The following is a 25,312-nucleotide window of genomic DNA, read 5'->3' on the forward strand; positions in this document are numbered from 1 at the left end:
TGCAGGCCCATTATGCAAATCCAGGCATCACTTGTGGGCCGTCCACACTTTGGCACAACAGGAACACAGAGTCTGGCCTAATGGCCCATCCTCAGTAAACACGGGCCCTCTCCCATGTGGATTTGAGACAACAAAAGATTAACGCTATTTGCAAATATACAACTGAGTTCAAAGGCACAGCTCCATCCCCTCGCTTCCCTTCTTTTGTTTGAGCTCAGCTCTGTGTTTGGGTGCTTCAAGTGAGAGGATTTAATAGATTTTCTGGGATCAAACTTTGAATCGCACACTTTATTCCAGCAGCAGGTTCAGCACCAGAGGCAGTCTTTCAACATTTTAAGTATCTTTATAAGTGGGTTTGGTTGAGAAAAATAATCTCATTTATAGGCGAGAGATTTTCTCATTAATTCTTGGTGTTTATATAATAAGGAGAGTTTCAGCCTGGTGTGGGGGCGGCGTTTGCACACGCTAAACAGAGAAGCGAGACGTACGCGCACAAGCCACGCCCCATATCCCCATGAGGTCCCTGAGGGCCCTTAAATGATGAGGCCTCGGGGTTTGGCAACCAGAATCACTCGGGCCTTGTAGAGTCAGTAAGCCTTCTGCACTAAACGTGTTGGATTTCCACACTGCTCGGAAATATGACTTCCTCCAACCCCGACCAGCGCCTGGAGCATCTCCTGAGCGCCGTGGAGAGCGAGTTCCAGAAAGGCAGCGAGAAGGGAGACGCGTCCGAGAGGGATATTAAACTGACGCTGGACGACGCAGACTTATGGAACAAGTTTAAAGAGTTGACCAACGAGATGATTGTCACCAAAACCGGGAGGTAAGTCCAACGTACTGCGTCTTTTTGCGCAAAGGCTTGGAACTTTTACGCGCTTTTACGCACGGGATTTGAGAATAAGATGTACAAGTAAAATTTTTAAAACAGTCTTACTTTAAAAAGATTTGAGGCATTTTTTAAATTTAAAATTAAGACAGTTCCAAAATATGTAAGAGATCTGTCAAAGCACAGCTGCTGAAGGCCTCAGAGGCCTCGAGAGAAAACTAAATTTCACACAAAACTTCGTATAGTTGTAAAAATACAAGTATATTTTGAGTTAAATATTTCCTAAAACAACAAATATTCCAAATAATCCCATCTTTGTTTGTTTTATTTTTCTTTTCCAGGAGGATGTTTCCAGTGCTGAGGGCCAGCGTCACCGGCCTGGATCCTAACGCCATGTACTCGGTGTTGCTGGATTTCGTGGCCGCCGACAACAACAGATGGAAATACGTGAACGGAGAGTGGGTCCCCGGTGGTAAACCAGAGCCACAGAGCCCCAGCTGCGTCTACATCCACCCAGACTCTCCAAACTTCGGTGCGCACTGGATGAAAGCGCCGGTCTCCTTCAGCAAAGTCAAACTGTCAAATAAACTCAACGGAGGCGGACAGGTGAGGAATTCATTCTCCAAAAATATTCAGTTTACGTAAATTCAGACATTTTCTTCACGTACAAGTCATTCCAAATCTGGCCAGTGGGAAAATAATTCAGTTTTGAGCGTTTTTTAAAAACTCTTAAATTCTTCAGAAGATCAAGAAATAAGTCTGGAATAAGGACAAATATTACATAACAATTCTTTCTTGCGTTTTAGATATTGCATTATGTCTTTTGACTTTTTCAAACAATGTTTCATACACATTGTAAAGGATTTTAGTAATCAGGGCATGGTAATTCAAGGCTTGATCCAAAAGATAAAACATTTGCAAGAATTTTTACCAAACTAAACTGGATTTATATCCCTCAGTTGCTCAAAGGTATCTTCTTTGGAGTAAACAGCTGACTGTGAACTATTTCACTCACTTAGAATCACATTTTCTGTATTTGTTTCAACAGATTATGCTAAATTCTCTGCACAAATACGAGCCGAGGATACACATCGTGAAGGTTGGTGGCATCCAGAAGATGATCAGCAGTCAGTCCTTCCCTGAAACACAGTTCATCGCCGTCACTGCCTACCAGAATGAAGAGGTAAGTGCTGCATGGATCAATCTGTCATGTTCACATGGTGCCTTTTAATCAGATTTGATCCATCTTTGATACTGACTGAAATCTTAACCGCTGTCATGTCTTCTTCACAGATTACTGCTCTGAAAATAAAGCACAACCCCTTTGCAAAGGCCTTCCTTGATGCCAAAGAAAGGTACATGATTTAACCCTGTATGAGTATTTAATGATCAAGGCTACACGATTGAAGTTATGGCATCTAATGTTTCTGCTTTTGATTTCAGGAGTGACCATAAAGAAGTCCCTGATCACAGCGCAGACAGCCAACAGTCTGGCTACTCTCAGCGTGAGTTTCATTTCTTAAGCGCTCCAAAGTGTTTGTGATTAAGGCGTTGCATTAACAGATGAATCTAAAACTCCTGGGTTGTCTTTTGATTGAATTCTGATTTTAATCCACAGTTGGAGGTTGGTTCCTCCCAGGTCAGACTTCCATCTGCCCCAGCAGCAGCCCTCCTCAGTTCAGCAGCACGGCGGGCCACTCCTCCGGCTCCTACTGCGAGCGCTACTCCAGCCTGAGGAGTCACAGAGCGGCCCCGTACCCCAGCCACTACCCACACCGAGCCTCCAGCACAAGTAAGACCCCACTGCAGATATATTACAACATATCACGACAGGAGTGAAATAAACGTGAGGACCGGGGCTAATTTGTGCGCTTTTTCTTTAGACAACTACATGGACAACACTTCAGGGGCTCTTCCCTCTCACGACAGCTGGTCTGCTCTTCAGATCCCAAACTCCACTGGAATGGGCACTCTGTCCCACTCCACCAACTCCTCCTCTAACTCCAAGTAAGCCTCTTGACTATGTACACATTTATAAGCACCTTACAGTTGATGAAAAGTGTTGAGAACTGAGCTCTTTTATTCTCCTTCTTTAACCTGACTGTAGGGACTAAATCGTGGTAAAAAGGTGGCCCTTCTCTTTGTAAATGTGACAGGCTTTCAGACTTCATATGCCATGGTGCCACCTGCTTTAAACCCTCTAATTTTAGGAAGATACCCTTCCATACAGAGGCGGTTTTAATATTTTGGAGGCCCCGGGCAAAAAAGCAATATTAGGCCTTTCTCTGTTGTACTATAAGCAGCCATAGCAAGGGAAGGAAGATATTTGAAGCATTTCTTTTCGATGAGAAAAGCCACAGAGCAGCATGTCTAGAGTGCATTCTCAAATGTAAGCATGCAGCTCTCGTCATATTAGGCATGGGCAACTTTGGATACAAAGACAGCCACATTATTTTAGTCTCAATGCCAACAGGCCAAAATGAAATCAATGACGGGAAAAATACTGAAATTTCATGACAATTTATGAAACAAAATGTATATTTTTAAGCTCAAGTGAACAAAGAGTCTGTTAATTAGCTGAGATAGCCTGAATTAAATCAATTTTAAGCAGTTTTTTCAATGCAGTGAACATTTAAGTTACTGATTATTTTAGTATTTTTACTTGCACCTTTATTTTTTAACAAATGCATTTATAAATAAAAAAAAAGCTTTAGAAAAGCAGTTACAGCCAATTATAGCTTTAATTTCTCTCAAAGAACTAAACACACACCTTTAATCAAAGATTTTTTTACAAAAAATGTTTCTATTTCTCATGTTTTCATGACAGATTTGTTATGTTTTCTTCCCTTTTTTAATTTAATGATGTTTAAAATAAATTTGGGGGCTGCACTGACTGAGGTCAGGGACCCTATGGGCCACCAGTTGCCCACCCCTAGTTTAGCATGTCTCAAGGCAAGGCATAACTTACAGAAAACAAATCAAATTACAGGTGTAATATTGGTTCTTCTTCCTCAAGTTATGATTTAAAATGTGATTTATGCCATTTCATCATGCCATCGTGGATTTTAATGTCTACATAGACCTATTGTGCTAGATCTGAGACAAAATGCTCACACTTGGGGTTTAATAAGATAAACAGACATATGAACACGCAGTTACTGCACCAAAGTCCATTCTATTTTCCATTTTAGGTTCTTATTTAACACACAAATTTATGTCCCACACAAATCAGCAAGTAGGAAATTTCTTCTTTATTGTGACTTTGAAATAGTTAGTGGGTTACTTAAAGGACAGATAACAGTATTTTTCAGTGAAAACAATAAAAGAGCCAAAATACCATATGGGGCACCTCAGGGCTCCATCCTTGGTTCTCATATGTCTCTGATAAACATGACTGACCCACATAAAGTCTTTTAAAGCAATATTTTGCAATGAAAAATGGGAAGACAATGTAACATAAATCCCATTCCCGTAATGAAATCAACAAATTTGCTTAAAATGAAGACATAGTGTTTTTTTTTCTGAGGGGCTTGAACTCAGTAGCTGGTCCAGTGGTCTTTCCATGGGAAATTTATGCACTATCAAACTTAATTTTAATGTTTTTTATGCACTGTGGGCACCTTATTTACACTCAAAATACTCGTGTTAATTATTGAAATAATTGTTGGTGTATGATGCACACCTTTGCCTTTGCTTTGCCAGTTTCCTACCTTTACCTTTATTTCTATACAACCAAAATAATTAACCTTCTCCTCCTTCTGGTCCACAGTCAGTACCCCAGCCTTTGGTCAGTAGCCGGCACCACCCTCACCCCTTCAGGCTCAGCTTCCGGCTCCATACCCGGAGGTCTGACCTCCCAGTTCCTGAGGGGCTCCTCCTACACTAGCCTGACCTCCTCCCTGCCAGTCTCCTCGCCGTCCACCATGTATGACCCCAGCCTGGGTGAAGTCGGGGTCGGGGACACTCAGTTTGAGAGCTCCATCGCCAGGCTGACAGCGTCCTGGACGCCTGTGGCACAGAGCTACTGATGAGCAACTAAGACTACCATCGAATGAAGGTGTTAGGAGCAGGACTAAAGACAGATATGAGATGGTACGAGGAGATTTGGAGACACCATGAGCCCTGCGAGGATCTCACCTGCAGCACGTTTCTGAAAAAACACTCAGTTCATCCACTCCAGAGCCTCTCTTTGTCAAAAAAGATGTACAGTTTAGATGAAAAAAGTTGTCCAAAGAAAGAATTTGGAAGACAGTCGTGATAAAAGAAAATGAAATGTTATAAAATCTGCACAGTCTGAACTATTTATTGCTCTTAATAGTTCCCAACATGTTTGTTTCCCATTCATGGCATCTCTATCACACCTTTTCAAACTTCCGGCTCAGCTGAACAATCCTTGATATTTTTCTTTTTATTCTTACATATATAAGATGAAAAATGGTTCTGCTAACATTAGCGTGTATATGTGTGTAAATAGAATAAATTAACGTTCAGAGTTTTCCATATAAATGTGCCTTTTCTGAATGAAATCAATGATCCTTGATCAGACTGAGAAACACAAGTGCCTTCTCCATCCAACACCTGTATATAACTATGTATTTGTATTTGGACTCACTGTGAGTTTTATTTATGTCATTTAATAATAAATTAAAATGTTTGTTTTCTCAAATATGGCTCCTCTTCGCCTGTGATTCACTTTTAAGTTCGTGAAGTCATTTCAAAGCCAGGAGTGATTTCTTGTCAGCATAAAAGCTTCAATTAAAAGAGATTTTTTTATCAAACAAAGCTGAAAGTGCATGCAAAATAAAGCAGAAAACACAGTGTGTATTAACAGCAAAGATTAACACACAATAAAGGCCAGGATCATGAAATAATAGGACAACTAAGGGTCAAACAGTAGATGAGGTGACAGCAGAGAGCTAACAAATAAATAAAATATCTCAATCTAATTTTGAGACCAAACGTTGTGTCCTACTGTGTGACTCCATCCGCCATCTCTCAGGACTTTTAGTCCAGCAGAACAAGCCTCTCCTTAAATAAAGCCGTCCACACAGCCACGCTAAGTGAACGTGCTTTCTCTGACGTGTAATTGAAATGACGAGTCGATGCAGAAATGTCCGCTTTAAGAAATGTACCGGGGACTTTTCCATCACTGGCACCCTTTTGTTACAATCTGCGTTGTGGTGTGACGTACGGCTAACACATTCAGATCTTCATGTGAGGAAAGTCAAAGGTTCTGGATACCGAGTCAAAACGCTCACACCTAGGGTTTAATATAATAAAGCGAGGGATGAACATGGACACAATTATTGCTCCAAAGTCCAGTCTATTTCCAATTTCAGGCCCTCTACTATACCTTCTCCCTCTAGGTCTCATAGGTAAATACAAAACTTATCATTGCTATGCTGATGACACGCATGTTTATGTGCCACACAAATCAAGTAGTGAAGAAATGTCTTTGTTATTGTGTCTCTTAAATAGTTGGTTGTATACTTAAAGGACAGATAATAGCACGTTTAAATAAAAACGCAAAAAGAGTCAAAATACTGCACGGGATACCTCTGGGCACCATCCTCAGCCCTCTTATGTTTCTGATATACATGAATGATCTACAAGGTCTGTGACAATTCATTTCCTTAATTTTTAATCAAAATTTTGCTATCATAACGTCAAGGAAATTTCATGCACAAATTCCATTCCCCGTAAATTATGTCACTTAATCAAATACATAAACAAGAGGAGAGGATTCTGTCAAGTCACCCTGTCATAAGGTCACTTCTCTTAGTAAGGCTCTACTTCCCCGGTTGCTCAGTTTGGTCAGGTAACCAGCTCTTGGAAGAGTCCTGGTTTTGCCAAACTTCTTCCATTTGAGAATTATGGATGCCACTGTGCTCTTGGGAACCTTCATTGCAACATATTTTTTTCACCAGATCTATGCCTTGCAACAATCCTGTCTCTGAGCTCTGCAGGCAGTCTTTTGCCCTCATGGCTTGTTTTTTGCTCTGAAATGCATTGTCATCTGAGAGGCCCTGCTATAGAGAGGTGTGTGCCTTTCCAAGTCATGTCCAATCAATTTAATTTCCCATAGGTGGACTCTAATCAGTGTGTAGAAACATCTCAGAAAGGACTGAGAGAAATAGGAGGAACCTGAGTTAAATATCAAGTGTTCTTGCAGAAGGGTCTGAATATTTATGACAATGTGATATTTTAATTTCCTTTAAAAAAAAGTTAAAAAAAAAATCTTAAAATTATATTTTCTTTTTGTCATGATGGGGAACTGATTAAAGATGAATGAGATTTTTTTTTTTTTTTTTACCAATGGAAGCATCAGGCTGCAACATACAGTGAGAAAACAATATGAAAGGGGTCCAGATAGTTAGTGAATGCACTGCATATGCAGACTTATCTCATTATGGTGGTTGCAATATTTGTAGCATGTTTTTTTTAACTAATTAATAACAGAAAAAAAATTAGAGATAGAAAGATATGATGCCATCATTTTCAAAGATCACCAGTCAGCAAAGATAGATCTGAGATCGATTTAATAAGTGGGCAATTTGCCCTCTTTCAGTCAGTGACTGAACCAATTCAATCTAATTCTTAATGTTTACAGATAAATCAGTAAATTTGCTTCAAATATACACTCTGACATAATAATTCATGTATAAATGTAAAAATTATAACTTAAGTTTTAGTCAGACATGCCAACATAAAGGAGATAATTGTTTGTTCTGGTTGATTCAGCTCCGTCCACTGATCCTCCCTGAGGTCGGAGTCTCTGCTGCACTCATGACATCAGCGGTGTGATGTGTATTTCTGTGTGACTGTGAGTGTGTGCCTGCAGAGCAGTGATGGAGTAGTCCTCACTGAGGTGTAAATGAAGGCTGGAGGGTCAGGGGGCCACGGGCAAACAGTAATGAAGCAGAAATGTGACCTGCAGCTGGCGGGGGCCATCACAGCGGAGCAAAGGTCTCCTCATGAGTCGCTGACATCTCTCAAAACCTCCTCTTTACTGCTTTTACAAATTTGTTAGCTTAAAAACACAGCAGCCTTGGACAGGTACAGTATTATAGGTCTAGGTTCAGCATTTCTTTTAATGTAGAGAGTTTTCATATCACCACAGTTCAAAGTATTACTGTGAGCTGAAAGGATATTCAAACTTTTCAGAAGAGGCATGCTTACATAATAATTATTTTGAATAAAATCACAAACAATGATCAATATTCTCACAAAAACAAGTCAAGTGGCAAAGAGACTATGGGTACTACTACTGTAAATTGATATTTAAGAAGTATTTTATTATAGCATTACTTAATGGGTAAGGTCATTCTATCAAACAACAGTAATGTATAAAATCCTATCAATATATCACATTAATGTTTGGATTTTAGTGGCTGAAGGAGTAATCTGGTTTGTTAGCACATATGGTTACACAAACAACAAAAATGTTTTTTTTTTTATGTTTTGTATTGGGTTGAACAGCTTTTAGTCAAAAATATGCTTTTTGAATATTTATGTTTGGGCTTTTATGCCTTTATTGTAGAGAGGACAGGGGATAGAGTCGGACACAGAGACAGGCCATCTGCATCCCTGTCAAAAAAATCTGCTTTAAAAGAGAGATACTATTTAGTACAGAAACATTATCGGCACTGATCAGACTGAAATGACAACCCAGGATGTCAAACTCCAAGGTAGTAGTGATGTGGCATTTACGAACGAGTCAGTTCCAAGAGCCATCTCTTTCAAATGAACAACAGGAGAAGGTTTGGGAGTCTGTCTTATTTTTCTGTGTCCTTTGCTGTTTGATAGACATAAAAAATGAAATAGTACCTAATTAATGGTTGTTGAAGAGGCAGAAAGACTGGCTCTAAGTGTTGAGCCATGTCAAAGGAGCCATTGTTATGCAGAGAATTGCTTACCTGCTGACATTTGCATGCACCTTGCAGAACACCTGTTTTATTTGAAACAAAATATATGACTTAAAATGTATTTGTCAACACTCAGGCTGATGGCATTAATGCATTTATTCTGATGCAATTAAAGTTCATATATGAGGCATTGTTTTTAAATAGCATAAATCACTTTTCTTTTTTTTTGTTTTTTTTTAGTACACTTTGGTAAAGTGTCTAATGCCCAAAGGGCATTCTGGGAAAACTGCAGATTGAGGGATGGCTGCCAAAAAATATTAGTACAATGTTAAAAAAAATACTTAGAATGAATAGGTACTGTTTACTTAAAGCTAAAAATATGTTCAATCAACTCAGAACGACAGAACTGAAATAGTTATTTTGATTTTCTAAGCAAACACAACTTTATATTTCTCAACAACCTTTTGCCGTCAGATCTTACAGTGTATGAGTGTTTTGTATTTGTATTCATTTTACAATTTGGCTGATTAAATTATTTGAAAAATAATATATGCTTTGGTTAAAAGTAAAGAATTACATGTAAGGTTTTTTTGTTAACTAAAACTAGACTAAAATTAGAAAGGTTTAAAATGACTAAAACATTACTAAAACTACAAGGCATTTTTGTTTAAAACTAAGACTAAATGTAAAAATAGCTCCCAAAATTAACCAGTACCTTTAATTTGCCCAAAGTTTCTCATTTTTTAAAGAAAAAATGCAGGTCTTTAGCCAAACAGGAAGTCAGTTGCCCTTAGTTTAAGACTGCACAAATTCAAAATAAACATTTTTAAATGCAAAACAGTGGAGTTTGAAAATGTGGTAAAAAAAAAAAAAAAAGGAAGATTAATGGTATTTCGACATGGAAATTCTGGCATTTAACACAATTTAAAACTTTAATCATTCGGCAGCTCTGGTGACAATAACTCAAAACAGTCCAAAATATGAACTGATGGCAGATTTTTATTTTAAAGTGCCTACAAGAACATTTCTTGGGTGGAATTATTTTAGCAGTGTATTAGGTTATATCTGATGAATTTTGCATCACTTAAAACATTCTAAAATTAGTGATGAGCCACTCAGGAACGAGCCAGTTCTGTTTGAGAGCCATTTTATTTCATTTCTGTGTCATGTGTTTGATTAGCATGGATGATCTTTTCTCCACACCACTCTCCCACAGGCATATCATGCATTAAGGACCCATTCTTGATGGTGTTACATGGATTCATATCAGGTGTATCAGCAGATTTCATTTAATCCACAAGGTGTTCTTGGGATACTGTATATTTTTTAAATCATAATGGCATATATTTTTCAATGTAAAAAATGGGTATAATTGGAGTTAAATAGCAGAATATATACCAATGTTATGTCATGACATTGCTAAATTTAACGGGCCAAATGAAGCCAAAGTGGTACTGAAGAGCCGACTGTTCTTGCTGAGCTAGGCCAAATGATCTGGATCACTGAAAAGAGCCTGAATTCCCATCACTATCTAAAATATGAGTAGAGGATGTTTTTTAACCTGTAAGTAGGGATGCACAATATTGGATGTTTGTCATGAACTGAAATGGCAATATTTTCAAACTTGTTTTAACCAGCAGGTTTGTATGATTCCCAAAAACAATCCTGAAAAAGTGCTAAAAATAACACACGAAAAACACTCTGTAGAACTCTGAAATTAAGCTGTAGTTCAGAACTAAAACTCCAGTCCTTAGAACACAATTTAAAGTTTAAAGAATTGTGTATCCAAACCTATAAACGTCTAAGTAGAAATGTTTATCCTGATCAACATACAGTATTTGCTGCACAAGGCTCATGCATGTCTTTGTAGTGGTTTTCATCACTCTGAGTGAGGCTGGATAGACATTGGCTGTGGAAACACAAGAAAGGTCTGGATTTACTGAATCAAACCAGACTACTTCATGGAAACTTGCCATTAAAGACTCATTGGGCCTTGGTGTTGTGACTGCACATGTCAGTGGGAGTATAAGTGTCTGTTTATGAGGAGTGGTCCGGACTCAATGTGGAGGATGTTTGCTGATGGTCTTTGCTCAGTCTGGAGTGATAAACAGGTCCTGCTGGGCTCAGAGCCATTTCTTCCTTCTGTTTGTGTGTCGATCTGAGGTCTGACTGAAGTCTTTGTCCTCCATGATGGCTGATCTGCTCCGTACACCTTAGCCTGCAGCCTCTGTTGGTCTCACTAATTGACAATTGGAGTTTGACTTTGCTCAGTGTGGCCTCCTCTCCTCCCCGGAAGTGTGTGTAACAAATACGCTTTACAGAGTGTGCCCAGCACCCGGGTGTGGACCAAGCACTATAAACAACAGATGCAGATACTGAACCGGGTCCTTACTCTGATTGTTGCCTTATTCTGACTCCAGTCAGCTGCTTTAGTAATAAAAGAGTTTAACTGTTTGCCTGAAAGACACCAAAACTGCATTTTTCAGGATAAGTGGAGCTAAAGAACCACAGGAACTAATATATTAATTTCTGAGAGAAGACCAAAACTTGATGCAACAAGAATTTAAATTTGACACGTAAAGAAGGTGCCATCTTCGTCCTGGCCTCCCCTCACGTATCTCTCGTCCACTTCCAGGAATTAGCCACCGAGTAGCCTTATGGAAGAAGACAGAAGGGCGAAGCGGCCTCCGCAAACACCCTGATTATGACGATGAGTCACATTGTGCAGGGGCTTGCGGCTGATTTACGAGGGGCCGCTGCCAAAAAACAAGTTGTCAAGTCTGGAACAGCGAGTCAGGGAGGTGTGTTTGCAGACCGCCCCCTCGTCCGCCCGAAACCCCAACCCCGTTCTCTGATGTCTGTGTGTCTTCGTTAATGAAGAAATTCTGGTACCTTGGTGAGACATTGCTCTCAGCTGAGCAGACTCTGCCTTCTCCGTGCCCTCAACCCAAACGCTGTCATACAGACGCCCCACCCAGCCGCAATCCCATCAGGCTTCTGGCTTCACCTTCCTCGAAGAGGATGGAAATACTGGAATTTGAGCTGGCAGAAAGTGCACAAAAAAAAAAAAAAAAAAAAAAAAAACTACGAGAATTAACACACTTATAAAATCTGAACAATTATTCACTATTTTCAATCAGTTCTACATCCATGACTTTTGTCAGAGATGCAGGATCCATAATACTATCCAATAAAATCCTTGTAGAGATGTGCATTGGCATCAAACTGAGGTCTGGGCTGACTGAGCAAATATTTACATTTATCTAAAACTCCTGAACGTTACCTGAATTTTTTGGGGAAAGCTGCAGGTGTGAATGCAAACAGCTTCCAGACTTTTCTTGCCAGGCCCCTAAAATATTTTCCATGTGAAGACAGGATGAGCAGATCGAGCACAAAATACTAAGGAAAATTCACCACAGGTAAGAGGGCGGCGGTGCGATGTTCATTTTGGCAGCTCTTTTAAATTTAGTCTTAGTCTTTCTATTGAAATGACTTTTAGTTTTAGTCACATTTTAGTCATTTTCACTTTTGAGAGTTTTAGTCTAGTCTCTGTTGACAAAAACATTTTAGTCCAGCTGCTAAAATGGACTAGATTGTAAATTAATATAATTATATAATTATTAATGCATTGACAATATTTTCACTAATTTAAAACCACTGATGGAAATACTGACATATCTTATGCACAACAGAGTATATCTTAGCCTTGTCTTCTTCACTGAGAAAAAATAAATGGACTTGAGCTTGTATTGTATTTTTCAAGTCATCTGACTACTCAAAGTGCTTTAAAGGCTCATTTATGCACTACAATTTAAACGCATACAGACACAGGCAGACCTTTCTGTCTGTACTCTGCGCTCATTTCGTCTGTTTTTCGTACGGCTACGGATAAAACATAGCAATACCACTGCCAATCATGACGGCAGAGCTGAGCAAAGCAACCAACAGTTCAACCAGAGTAGCAAAACACAACGAAGAAGAATCAATTGTCAAAAGGTGGAACTAAATCAAGTTTTCTGAGGAAATATCGCTGAATATTGAGTAATAGAAAATACAAACATATATATGATGCTAGCTCACCTCGGCTACAGAGCACAGCTGAGCAGACTGTTTTTTCTTCACTCCATGGGACGGAGGGAGCAGCGTCAAAATAATCACATGAGAGACATTAACCTCTTGTGACTGGTTTTTCAACACCCACTCTAACATAATAGGCACACTTAAAATTGGAGGCAATGACGGTTGTAATGTTTAAAACGCACAGATCTATATTCGTACATATGTATGTAGAGTATAAGTGAGCCTTTACACCGCAGGTCACGCCTCCCCATTCACAACCATTTACTCCACATCCATACACTGATAAAGGGTTGTCCTGGAGAACTGGCCATCAGTATTACAGCCATCATGCCATAAGATTACTGCTCATCACTAATTCATTTGTCATCTACACTGTAAGGGGGCAGTTAAAAAATCCAAGCACATATAAACACAAAATGCGAATTTAAAGAGTGTCAACAGGCTGAAAATTCTGTGTGAAACGTTTCAAAAAAGGACAGTTTAAATCATCCCAAAAATTCACAGAATGATTGTATCTAATGAAACTTTTAAACTTAAAATGAATATTTGTTGGTGATTATAGCCTTTTGAAACGAGACTTCAGCTTATCATTTCGAATTCATCTGCATGCAGAGTCCTAAACCTGCCCTGGCAACATCATCAGACAGCTTGATTGAAGCTGCAGTGGCCCAGCTCAGACTGTTGCAGTCGTCGCTAGTGACTTTATAAAATGGTCTCATTGTGGCGTGAATCTCTGGTCTGAGCTGGGCTTTAGAACCAGCTTGTTTGCGGCCAGCACATCTCTACTGTGAACAATCAATCCAATCCACAGGGATTTCAGGGGCAATACTCCTAAAATTTTCATAGCAGTGCATGTGTGAAAAAACCTAAGATGAAGACCCTGCATGCACATATGAGGACGTTGCATTTTGGCTTCTCTAAAACATAGTACTAATTTCTGCCTTTGTAATTTTATTATTTTTCATTTTATTAACCAGTAAAGTTCAATTTTTTTGCTTGAAATTTTGTCTAAATATACTAAAAAAATGTTTTTGAATTTTTATGTAAAATTTAGGGATGTTTCTTTAATTATTGACGGACATTGCTTGGAAATATTCAAGTATTTTTATGGACATTTTGAGGATGTGTTTATATATTTTTGAGGAAATTTGCTTTGAAATGTTGGGGCATTCTCATGGGAATTTGTAAAATTTGTTTGGATGTTTGGGGGAATTTGCTTGGAAATTTTCAGGCATTTTCAAGGAATTTTAGGAACTGTAGTTGCAATTTGGGGGATTTTAGTTTGACTTTTTGGGGAATTCATTTCCACAGAATTTTGGGGAATGTGTTGCAATTTTCATGCTTCATGCTTTGCAGGAAATTTTAAGGGGGATGTTTTGGCTTTCTGATAAAGTTTTACTGAACATTTGGGAAATATTTAAAGAACTTGAAGTATATTTTAAAGGGACACTTAATAATATGCCTAAGAATTTTAACTTAAATTTTTAGTAATTTCTTGGAATTTTTAGGGAATTAGGCTGGTTTTTGGAGATGAAAATTTCTAAGAAATTCAAAACTTTTAGTGGTGGTTTTGTTAATCCTTGGCCTCAACAAGTCTTTGTGGTCCATCATAAAAATAAAAATAAAACTGATGCCACCATCCCTCTCTCAATGACTGACACCTTTCTGACTGACTGGAGACCCCCCCCCCCCCCCACAACTGTCTTAAATTAGTACTGCAGTTTAATTCCTCTAGAGAAAGTATGTTTTATGTAATTGTACTCTGTGGCCAATACATTCTTGACTATAAATAAAGGTTTATAATCTACTAAAACATCTGAATATGAAAGTATGAGGTTCTGGGTTCAAACACAATGACTGTCTTTGTCTTTGCATGAACCCCTCAGTCCTGATGAGACAGATGTCCGAGCGTTGTTTTTGAACTACATGAGCAATTTCACACATTAGCAGCACTTGCTAGCCAGCAGAAGCTAATGTATGTCTCCTGGTCGCCACAGTGCTGGTGACAGCCTCTCACCATCCTGACAGGCCAGTCCAGTTAGCTGTGGACGGTCACACAAGCACAGAAGACTTGTAAGCAAACTGGTCCTCACTGAAGTAACATTTAGCAGTGGAGCATGATATCCAGTGTGGTCTGAGTGAGAAAGTGTCTTTCACTCATTGGTAAGAGCATGTTGATTATCCTCACGCTTCAGACAACACGTCGATCACTGCAGACACTCTAGTCACGTACTGTACCTTTAAAAAGAGATTGTAAAAAAAAGTTAACTAAATGATTAGTATGGTGGACTTCACATGGCCCTTGTTACAAAAACAATCATCAGTTCATGGACATTTAAAGTCCATGACCTTTAAAGAGAAAATAAAGAAATCCCACAAATTTAAATTTGTAAAAAAACTGTTGGAAGAAGCCTCTGAAAAAAAAAGACTTATAAAGTCTTCCCTATCTGCAGTGGCAGATGTCTGATGAATCACAAACGATGTGAAGCAACTTGAACACAAGTTTTGCAAAGGGAATTGAAGTGCTGCCGATTTGGTAGTCTGACCTCTTCATTCTACTTTTGATGCACTGAAGTGCTGCTTGTCAAGGAAGCACAGGAAGCTGACAAATCAAACCACAGCAGTGTCTCAAAATACATTTACAAAGTTTGCAATAACCGCAGGAAACCTCACTGAAACACAAGATACTCAAGACGATTTTGGGCCCGATTTCCACCCTTTTCAACCTAAATCAGCAAAGGCTTGATTATCCAGTGGTTCTAAAGACTGCCTTCCCAGATTTTCTTCAGGTGTGTGAGGACTGGTCTTTATCTCCTAAGGACAGCCACGCATGCATGGATTCTCCTCTCCTAACACAAAGTACTTTATTTGAAACCCAAACTCTTCTAAGCATGAAGAAAAAAACTGCTTTCACTCCTCACAATGTAGACTGAATTGTTGGTCAAAGGAGCTGCCTGCAGAGCTCAGAGACAGGATTGTTGCAAGGCACAGGAGAGACCTCTGTCTAGTCACTCTGCCACAGGCCTGGATCAGTGGAGGGCTGCAGTAATAGTTGTCCTTCTGTAACTTCGTCCCATCTCTACGGGATCTCTGGAGCTCAGTCAGAGTGACCATCAGGTTCTTAGTCTCCTCTCTCAGTAAGGCCCTTCTCCCCTGATTGTTCAGTTTGGCCAGGTGACCAGCTCTTGGAAGAGTCTTGGTTTTGCCAAACTTCTTCCATTTGAGAATTATGGAGGCCACTTTGCTCTTGGGAACATTCAGTGCAACAGAAATTTTTTGTAGCCTTCCCCAGATCTATGCCTTGCAACAATCCTGTCTCTGAGCTCTGCAGGCAGTTCCTTTGACCAGATGGATTGGTTTTCGCTCTGATATGCATTATCAGCTGTGAGGCCTTCTGAAGAGAGGTGTGTGCCTTCCAGAACTATGTCCAATTTACTACAGGTGGACTCCAGTCAAGGGGTAGAAACATCTCAGCAAAGAGAGAAAGAGAAATAGGAAGAACCTAAGCTGAGCTAAATTTAAAGAATTTCCAAGGGTCTTGGTGTGCAATGGTAATTTGTACATCTTTGTGTTATTACTACAACTATACAACAACTTAAGTTACTGTAAGATGTTTTAAACTGGTTATTTTGTATGGAGGTTTTAGCTTTATATTAGGTTACCATTGGGCAAAAAAGGTTAAAAACCACTGGATTACAGTATATTTACTACTCAGGAGAATACAGGTTGCTCCAAAAAAAAAAAAAAAAAAAAAAAAAAATCAACAAGGAAACACTGCTCTCTAGTGGTTGTGATACTAACTTGCCTATGGTGCATGAAACCTCTTTCTATTTCACTGATAAGGTGAACAAAAGGAACATATTCTTGAATTGTGTTACACTGAATCATCATTTCCTTGAAACTTATGTGGTATTTAAATATTAAATTTTTTAATTTAATCGTTTAAAAAAAAGTAGCTAAAACTGTCATACAGTGTCATGAACCTTTTCTGTGTATCTAAAGTGTTTACTTTTCTTATCAGACTCATTTTGTCAAAATTAATTCACTTACATAGCTCTTCACTTTTTTATATAACTGCATTTATTATTTTATTTCTTAATCAGAAAAAAGTGTAACCATCAAAACAAAGTATTTAAGTGGAAAGTAAGGGGTTTTTCCATGGCTAAATAGCCATAAAGAAGCTCACTCATACATCAAATAATTTTGATTTTTAAATTTCTTTATTTAAAAAAAATCCAGACACGTTTAAATATCGAGACGACATGCACCGGGAGAATGTGGGACTAACTGCCATCAACCGTGTTAACAAAACAAAAAGAAACAGGATCCTCTGCACTTAAGACTCATCAGTCATCTTAACCATGTCCTGTTTGAAGAGAGCGGATGAAGGGGGGTTCATCGGTGCCTGACGTTTGCTTGATATGATTTACATTGATCATTATGTGACAGTGACAGCAACAGGTCTCAGCTGAACTTTGCTTTAGAGAAATCCATCTCTGGATGCTGAGCCATGAACCTGCACAAATTAGAGGACAAGAAAAGTGTCAAAAGAGCAAGAGGAGGCCTGGTTTGTTTTCAACATATTTTCAACTGCATTTAAAATGAAGGGTTTTCAGTCATGGGCTACTACTGCAAAAATAGTCTGACTTTTGAGTAAATATCACTACATTATGATAAACATCTCTTTACCAGCTTGTTTTTGTGGATGTTGCACCATCTGACATCTCATCTAATGCAACATTTTATCTCAGCACTGGTGCGCAATGGTGAAGACCTTTCTAACCTTTAGCCACAGCACCGCCCTGTGGCAGATAAGTGAATTTTCGGATGCTTAAACCCGGTTCTTCAATTATTTCATACTTATAAAAATGTAAGATCTTTCATATACATTGTACAGACAAAAGTTGACACAAAAATACCACAAGGTATTTTAGATATTTCACTGTATGAAGCAGTATGATTAGTGGAATAGATAAATGTGAATCCTTTGTGTGCAGCTACAGAAAACTTGATGATCTCTGTTACAATCTATCTGCATGTCATTGGAAAAGTGTTCTCTTTTTGCGATATGCAGCATGCAGAACTCACCATATATGGCTTAGAAATTAAATAATAAAAGGTGTATTTACATGCTGGCTGACCCAATCATGTTAGAATCCTTGCTGGAATTCTTAGAACATATTTCTATTTGGTAAACTATGGTTGCTTTACTTTTGAGAGTCAGGAGGATGTTTCATGCAGGAGAATGGTTGAGGAAACATTGAGATTACTGCCGACCTGCGTATTGTATTTTTAGCCTCTTGCATAAACAAGGACATACAGTTCAGGTGCGCTCACACCAGGCCCAGATGCTTCATACTGGGCAGAAGTATGATTGCCCCCTCCTGAGACCCCCACTGGTCTGCACTCACATTGCTATGAGCACCTCAGCATTGTTACCTCTTACACATATGTCAAGACATCATAATATAACACATGAATGGCTTTCTTTACAAGAAGTGCAGTCTTGGAGTCAGTGCAATGGAGAAATATACATCAGCCTCACTCTTTTAGTGGCTTATTTTGAGTAACTTTGGTCAGATAAGGCCCCTCAACACTGCAATACCTGATTATCAAAAGGAACAGTCAAATCGATTAAAGCCTATGTCACGTCTATGTTGCTCACCCATGCTTGAGCTCATGTGTGAGCAAACTTCACATGCCAAAGCTCCTCTCTTATTCAGGGTTCACACACCTTTTCCAAGGTCAAATTCAAGGATCAAACATGCTAGGGCATGATAGAACTGTTTGATTGCAGCTTCAATGGAAACAGTAAAACATTCTTTGTCAATTGCGATTTTAAATGTGATTCAGAAATAATGCCACAGTTTCTATCAAACAAGGTTGTCTGCAGATGCTGCGATTCAGTGCATCCATAAGGCAGACACTGTTAAAAGGCTGTGACCGAGAGGAGTAAAGGAAGCTCTGGATGTATTTGATAGGAAGGACTCAATGTGAACTTTGTGTTAATAAACTAACTCTGGAAGTAACAACCTACAACTAGTCACTGCTACAGTTTCATTGTTTGACCCTCATAAAGATCTTGAGAGAAAGCTTTAACAAGCCCAAAGAGGAAGTGGATGTCTGAGGAACAGCAGACATGCATCCTCTGATCTGATCTGAGGGCAGCAGAGGAGGACAATGGGTCATTTAAAACATCAGACGTCATGATCCAGGTCTAATCTTAAAGAAATTTAACAGGATATATCACAGACCGATCACTAGTTCAGAGCAGGGAGGAGGATACTGCTCCTAAAATTAACCACAGATAGAATCAAATGATGATAACAATGACAGCAGTGATGGATTCCGGCAGTTTTTTAGTGTTCAAATGAGAAACAAAACACAAAAGGTTTTTGTTTCAGTCGATCGACTGAATTTGATATTCAGGTTAAAACACGCCAACACAGCAAGGCAGCAGCCGTTAACTGGAGCATGTGACTACTAGTAAGGGACAGCTGCATCACAGTCTAGTCAGAACATTTCACCAGAATTTTATTTTGTAACAGGTAGCTCTTGAAGTCAGTGACATTACAGAATCATTACACATTAAGAGTCTCTGTTAAGCTCAGTGTGGGAACACAGTCTGCTGTTGGGAGTTCCTATAAAGCAGCAAAGATGTTTGGAGACGGACTGAAAAGATCTTTGATGTTTTATGGCTAAGACAGATGTATTTATTGGCTGGGAACAAAACCGGGAAACTTACTTTTTAAGAATGTCTTGTTTCTTTTGCTCTTCAGATGTGGGGAGGCCCATTGATTTTTGCCTTTGGTCATACATCATCTTCTCCACCATACCACGCGTCTCTCCGTCCAGGTCTGACAGCTGTCAAGCAGCAAAAACACAGTTAGGAAAAGAAAGGAAACTGAAGACATGTATAAGAGGCTTTACGCCTGGGCGATACGGCCTAGATCAGTGGTTCTCAAATTGATGGCAAGGAGGCATTTTTAGGTATGGCTTGGGAATTTGTACAACCATACCATATTACTAAAACCATACAACAACTAAAGATACTTTAAAATATATGGTTATTTGGTGTGTATATGAATATGGTGTGCCTTGAGATTTTGGCTTAGTCGTAGGTGTGCCTTTGGTAAATAAAGTGTGAAAACCACTATAACATATCGCAGTATTTTTTCTTGCCTTCAACAGTAACGGTATTATATTGCGGTATTCCAAAATCAAAATAGACAACACATTTAAAAGCATATTCATATTCAGATGCTACAGACCCCAGTTTAATAAGGCTCTCTGTATTAATTTCTTTGTGACTGCACCTGTAGTTTTGAAGTTTCACTTATAACTGTAATGCTGAGGTGTGTCAAACTGCTATTGACTATACCATACTTCCTGTTTGGGGCATTCACAATAAACACACTTGAGAAATAATAACAATCATGGACTTTTATTGTGAAGGAAATGCTAGAAGTAGCATGTTTATCATTAATTTAACTTGGCATCGAAAGTGGCTTTAAGCGGCTGCAGTGTTTGCAGGAAGTCACGAGTTTAAACACACATTTAAACTGTTGTTTAAGCTGACTCACTGCATTCTGGGCTAACAACAGAGTCCCAGACTGACTGATATGCTTAGCAAAGTGAGCACATTTGCTGTATGTTGTTGTTGTTAGCGCTGTCAATTGATTAAAAAAATTAATCAAGTTAATCACATCACTACACTGTGATTAATCATGATTAATCAGAGCATTTCTTTAGTTTTGGTAATTTTTTGATTTTTAAATGTTCTAATTATCAAGTGTTTATTTTTATTAACATTAACTTTATGTACAGCACTTTGAAAGCACTTTTTACTAAAAAATGTATTTTTATCATTATTATTATTAGTATTATATATAAATAAACATTTAAAATACTACCATTTACTTGTATTTTTGTTTGAGATAAATTAGTACAAATATGGTGCTTAAATGAAGAAATATTAAACATACTAGAGTTTTTAAACTTATTTGTGGTTTGTAAATCAGAGTTTCTTAATTCACTGAGCAATAATATTTACAGACTGCAAACGAGCCCAGCAGACAAACACATCAGGCACAAAATAACTTCTGCTGTAAAGTGAATGATCAGGTGTGCTGTTACCCTGAGGTAACTGAAGTTGCTGACTGATGTCCAGTGGTCTCTTGTCAGTGTAATAAATAAAGCTCGGGCCAGCCGCTCCACTTCAGTTGCCTTTTTAGCTGTAATACAGTTTACGGATTCTTGTGTCAGTAGTTCTCGTAGGTGTTCTGTGGTACGGGTCATCCAAGGTGACGTGGATGATGTCTTGAAGCCCCTTGTCATCAACGATGTCGAGGGTCTGCAGTCTCTGGCGACCCATTAGCGATCACATTAGTTAGCTTAGTTGTCGTTTGGGGGACAAATCCATGTCTGCTGAACTGCGCCGGTGTAGCTTGGCGCTATGGCTTGAACCTGTGTTGCTGTTAGCATCTTTGCTAACATTAGCAAAAATGCGTTTTGCCTGTTGTGCTTTGGTGAAAAGACAGTTCGTCACTGCAGTATGTACACACAACTTTTGTTTTATCAAGACTTCCACTAGACAGGTTTTTAAATCAAAATTTGCCGTGAAGTAGACCTGGGTCTGTCTCCTCACTCATCACTGCTGGCTGCGTTTGACCCGTCTTTAACCTTTTCACTCCAGGGACGTAAACATCCGCGCCGGAGGACTATGGGGGAGGGTTGTGATCAAACTTATTCATATGATTAAATTGCGTTATTATTCTTTTAATGCATTAAGATTTCCAGATTAATCATGAGCGTTAATGCGTTTATATTAACAGGCCTAATTATTATAGACATTAATCTTGGAGAGGAAAAAAACGCTCGTTTACCTGTTTACCGTATTGCACATTAAGTACAAGTGGGTGGCATTCAGTTGTTACATTGCTGCTCATAATGCTAGAGCATGTTTGCTACTCTTGTGGTGGCTTAAGTTACCTCACATGTGCACTGAAACAACATATGCATTTAAACCAATGCAAAAATACATTCTGTGGCAGAAATTTGACCGGTGACCGTATTACTGGTTTAGCGCCCACCACTAGGATGCTTTAAAACTTTCCATGCTTTACCTTTGAGTTCTCTGGACAGACTTTCTTGGTGTTGATTTCTGGATCTGTGGTAACAATCCTGCTCCACCACTCCATTTTATTAATCTGAAAGTGAAGACAGCAGAGAATTCATTCATTCAACGTCTGCAGAGGAAAATAAGTCGTCACAGTATTCCTCTCAAACATCCTTCATACCTTTTCCAAATGCACTGTCACAACTTTGCCATCGTCAATGAGCCAGGAGCTTTCTTCCACCTTCACCTCGTTGTAGAGCTGGCCATCGATCACAGGAGGGTGACCCTTCAGGCCAACCTTGATGGAGCGCCGCTGGATGTCCACAACCACGTCTCTGCCTTTGATACGGAACTTTACATCAAAAGGCACTGAAAGCTGTTAGAGGAGGAGAGACGAGACACATTCAATTAGACCATTTTACTCATTAAAATCAAAACTACAAAAACTGAACACATGAGGTTGGGATGGGTCATGGTTTGAAATTCGGCTGATAGTCTTGACCAGGGCATCATGCCTAAAAGCCTATGTGTCTACAACGCAATAAGCTGATTAGATATGCATTAATAAGTAGCTGAACAGGTATACCTGATAAAATGACCACTGAGCGTATAGTATACTGTAAGAAATAGTGTGTATGTTTTCAGCAAATGCTACCAAAGTAAGAGAAAGCATCAACTTAGAGTCAAAAGGCACTCACGTCTACTTCAGATAGAGTCTGTGTCCACTTGTAGTTTGGCAGGTCAGCACCATTTCCTGTGTTAGGCTTCAGTTTATCTTTGTCCTTTGCATCCTCCTCTCCCTCCGACTCAGACTGAAGAAAAATAAATGAGGATAAGTATGTTAGAGGAATATTTTACTGCAAGTTAGCAACAAACTCTTTAACCATCATTTACTCACCCCTTTCTCTTCATCTGCTTTGTCAGATAACTTCTCTGCATTTGTTGTTGCGTTTGCTGCTTTTTCCTCTTCCTTCTTTTTCTGAAATGTACAGCAAAAATAGTTTTAAAAAGAAATTGTGTTGATCAACAGCAGCAGTCACAAATGCGATTACAGCACTTCAGACTCCAGGATTTCACCTTGTCAAGTTCTGACTGGAGTTTCTCTGCCTCTTCATCAGTCAGTTCTTGGATCTTGGGGCCATCATCCATTTTCTTTTTCCTTTCTTCCTCTGCTAGTTTGGCTGCCCTTTCAGCTTTCTCTTTCTTTTCCTTCTCCTGTTTCATCTGCTTCTCTTTGTGGACCTTCAGCGCCAGCTTATTGTGGTGGGCAAAGGCATCTTTGACGAGCTGAAAGAAAGATAATGGATGGGATGAATAAGCACATGTGTGTCTATCACCTCTATTCTACTCCTGAATGTCTTAAGTAAAAACACAGCTCACCTTTTCTGGAGCACCTGGTTCACCACCAATGAAGAAATCTGTTTTACGGCGGAGAAAGCTGAAAAATGTGTTGACTAACTGTGGAGAGAAAAAAAAAGGCTATAATAGTCTGTACAAACAAAATGACTCCAGTTATGACACAAATAAAAAATGTCTCCTTTATTCCTTTTAAAATGACCAAAAAAACCTAAGGAATAATTTAAGTTATTTATAACAAAACAACTTTATCACCATCATCTATTATTTACTATTTGGTTGACACTGGGGCTGAATGATATTTTACATGTGCAGCTGTGATGTGCGATGGTCACATCACAGGGTTTGCAATGTCAGTCATGTAACCCTGAGCATGCCAGTAATTTTCTAGTTTTCTTGACTTACGTAAAATAAAAGTCAGTCCGATATAGTCAGAGAACTGACCACCACACATGTATCGTCTGGGTATTAAGGCCAAAAGTGACCCAGCTACTGTTGCAGATACAACAGCATAAAGCTCAAGGCAGACAGTAAATCACAGGTTTGTAATGAGTGTATCCCCACTATAAGCGGCCCATCAAGGATACTGTGGCCACAAACTGATGATAGACTCATGAATGAATATACAATTGAAATTAACACGTTTTTGTTATGTTTGTGGAAAAATATATCTGCATCTTTGCATTTGCATCATCAATGCATTTTTCATCCTACTGCATTTCAGAGGGCTGGACCCAGTGTGTAATAAAAGTTGGAGGGTTTAAGATTTCAAATTAGAAAATAGAAAATTAAAAACATAAAATTATAAAATATGTTTTGAAGTAGATATTAGATGATGCCTTGACTTTAAATCACAAAACCTTTCCATTTCAACAGTATGAAAGTATATGCTTGTCATTTATTGGTTGTATTCCCTTTTTACTGTGTACATGTCCCTTTTTGATCCCACTGAATATTAAAATGAATGAGACTGTATTCCTTTCACACAGGTGGAATCAGAATGTACTTAACACTAATTTGACAAGCTACATTAAATAAGGAGCCTTATATATGTTTTAAAAAAAAAAAAAACAACTTGTGGAGGGAAAATCATTACTCATCTGGAAATTTCAGCCATGTCACTGTTTGCAGACTGAAACCAGCACCATACTAGCACACTGAAATGTTAGTGGATAAAGCATGCACTATTTATATGTTATTTTAGAGGATTAAAGGCCAGTTCGTAATCATTTAATACGCCGTTAATTTAATTTTTGTGAGATTTAACAGTTTGAAAATCACATTTAAACCGGGATTAAATAGTAGCTCTTAAAGTTCACAATGCTTTAGTTTTTAGTTGTCAACCTCTCTGTTATAATACAGTAATTAGTTAACACGTTAAACAGCTCAAAAAACTGTTTCTTCTATATCGTCGAAGTGTTTCTGCCATCATAGGTTAGCTTCAATATTAGCATTGTAGCTATAGCATGTTAGCAACAGACTAAGTTACCTCTTGTATTCCTCCTTCATGTTGTTGCGCCATAACAAGCAGCATGCCGTCGTACTTTTCTTCGTCGTCGCCCATACTGATGATTTAAGAAAAGGTTTTAAAAAAAACTATGTAGAGAATTGTAGGCACAAAGTTGAGTTAACGATAATGTGTGAGGCCCGTGGTCACGCTACTAACTTCCTGACGCTGAGCTCCGCCCATGTTAGCTCTTGACCAATCGAAAGGGTAGATAGAAAATGACAGCCGAATTGTCCAATTATTTGAGAGATTTGGTTCAGGGCGGAGCAGGCGGGACTGTCACCAAGGGGAGTGAGAATTTTCTAGAGCGAAAACACTGAATGCTATTGTAAATTTAACTTACTGTTCGTTCAGGGTGAGATTCAGGCGCCCAGGAGACACGGGAATATTCGACGGAGAAAATGAATACATCAATTGTCCTCACCGTTTCGTGAAAAAATATTTTTAGGAGAAAATAAATATTTAAAAAATGAATACTAATACAACTAAGCCACTACTGTCAATATAACTGCTCTGTAATGCTCTGCAAACTGGACGTTTATGATAATAAACCTTTATTT

The 25,312-nt window shown here is 38.8% G+C and overlaps 2 protein-coding genes across 2 annotated transcripts; one reads left to right on the plus strand and one right to left on the minus strand.

Annotated features, from left to right (window-relative positions):
* The first annotated feature begins 638 nt into the window (after nucleotides 1-638).
* tbxta (T-box transcription factor Ta) lies at nucleotides 639-4,854 on the plus strand. Its single transcript, XM_041809751.1, has 8 exons — nucleotides 639-823; nucleotides 1,168-1,432; nucleotides 1,875-2,009; nucleotides 2,120-2,181; nucleotides 2,270-2,331; nucleotides 2,445-2,618; nucleotides 2,710-2,833; nucleotides 4,596-4,854. Exons 1-8 carry the CDS (start codon nucleotides 639-641, stop codon nucleotides 4,852-4,854), a joined length of 1,266 nt encoding a protein of 421 aa, XP_041665685.1.
* A 12,115-nt stretch (nucleotides 4,855-16,969) lies between these two features.
* On the minus strand, nucleotides 16,970-24,929 carry nudc (nudC nuclear distribution protein). The gene is made up of 9 exons (XM_041810041.1): nucleotides 24,735-24,929; nucleotides 23,270-23,347; nucleotides 22,967-23,176; nucleotides 22,788-22,868; nucleotides 22,588-22,701; nucleotides 22,071-22,265; nucleotides 21,897-21,980; nucleotides 19,517-19,635; nucleotides 16,970-17,287 (listed from the first exon to the last, which is right to left on the minus strand). The coding sequence occupies exons 1-9, from the start codon at nucleotides 24,807-24,809 to the stop codon at nucleotides 17,236-17,238; spliced, it is 1,008 nt and encodes a 335-aa protein (XP_041665975.1). The 5' UTR covers nucleotides 24,810-24,929; the 3' UTR covers nucleotides 16,970-17,235.
* Between the last annotated feature and the right edge of the window lie 383 nt (nucleotides 24,930-25,312).

Source organism: Cheilinus undulatus, linkage group 16 (genome assembly GCF_018320785.1).
Source record: "Cheilinus undulatus linkage group 16, ASM1832078v1, whole genome shotgun sequence".
Lineage (NCBI taxonomy): Eukaryota > Metazoa > Chordata > Actinopteri > Labriformes > Labridae > Cheilinus > Cheilinus undulatus.

What these genes read in the sequence shown, in the direction of transcription:
- tbxta (XM_041809751.1), top strand. Translation starts at nt 639, where the DNA reads ATGACTTCCTCCAACCCCGACCAGCGCCTGGAGCATCTCCTGAGCGCC. An exon ending in AACTCAACGGAGGCGGACAG is followed by an intron (nt 1,433 to 1,874) that starts GTGAGGAATTCA and finishes TTGTTTCAACAG; the next exon opens with ATTATGCTAAATTCTCTGCA. An exon ending in ACAGTCTGGCTACTCTCAGC is followed by an intron (nt 2,332 to 2,444) that starts GTGAGTTTCATT and finishes TTTAATCCACAG; the next exon opens with TTGGAGGTTGGTTCCTCCCA.
- nudc (XM_041810041.1), bottom strand. Translation starts at nt 24,809, where the DNA reads ATGGGCGACGACGAAGAAAAGTACGACGGCATGCTGCTTGTTATGGCG. An exon ending in TCCAGTCAGAACTTGACAAG is followed by an intron (nt 22,869 to 22,966) that starts GTGAAATCCTGG and finishes TGTACATTTCAG; the next exon opens with AAAAAGAAGGAAGAGGAAAA. An exon ending in AAACAAGACATTCTTAAAAA is followed by an intron (nt 17,288 to 19,516) that starts GTAAGTTTCCCG and finishes TAATTTGTGCAG; the next exon opens with GTTCATGGCTCAGCATCCAG.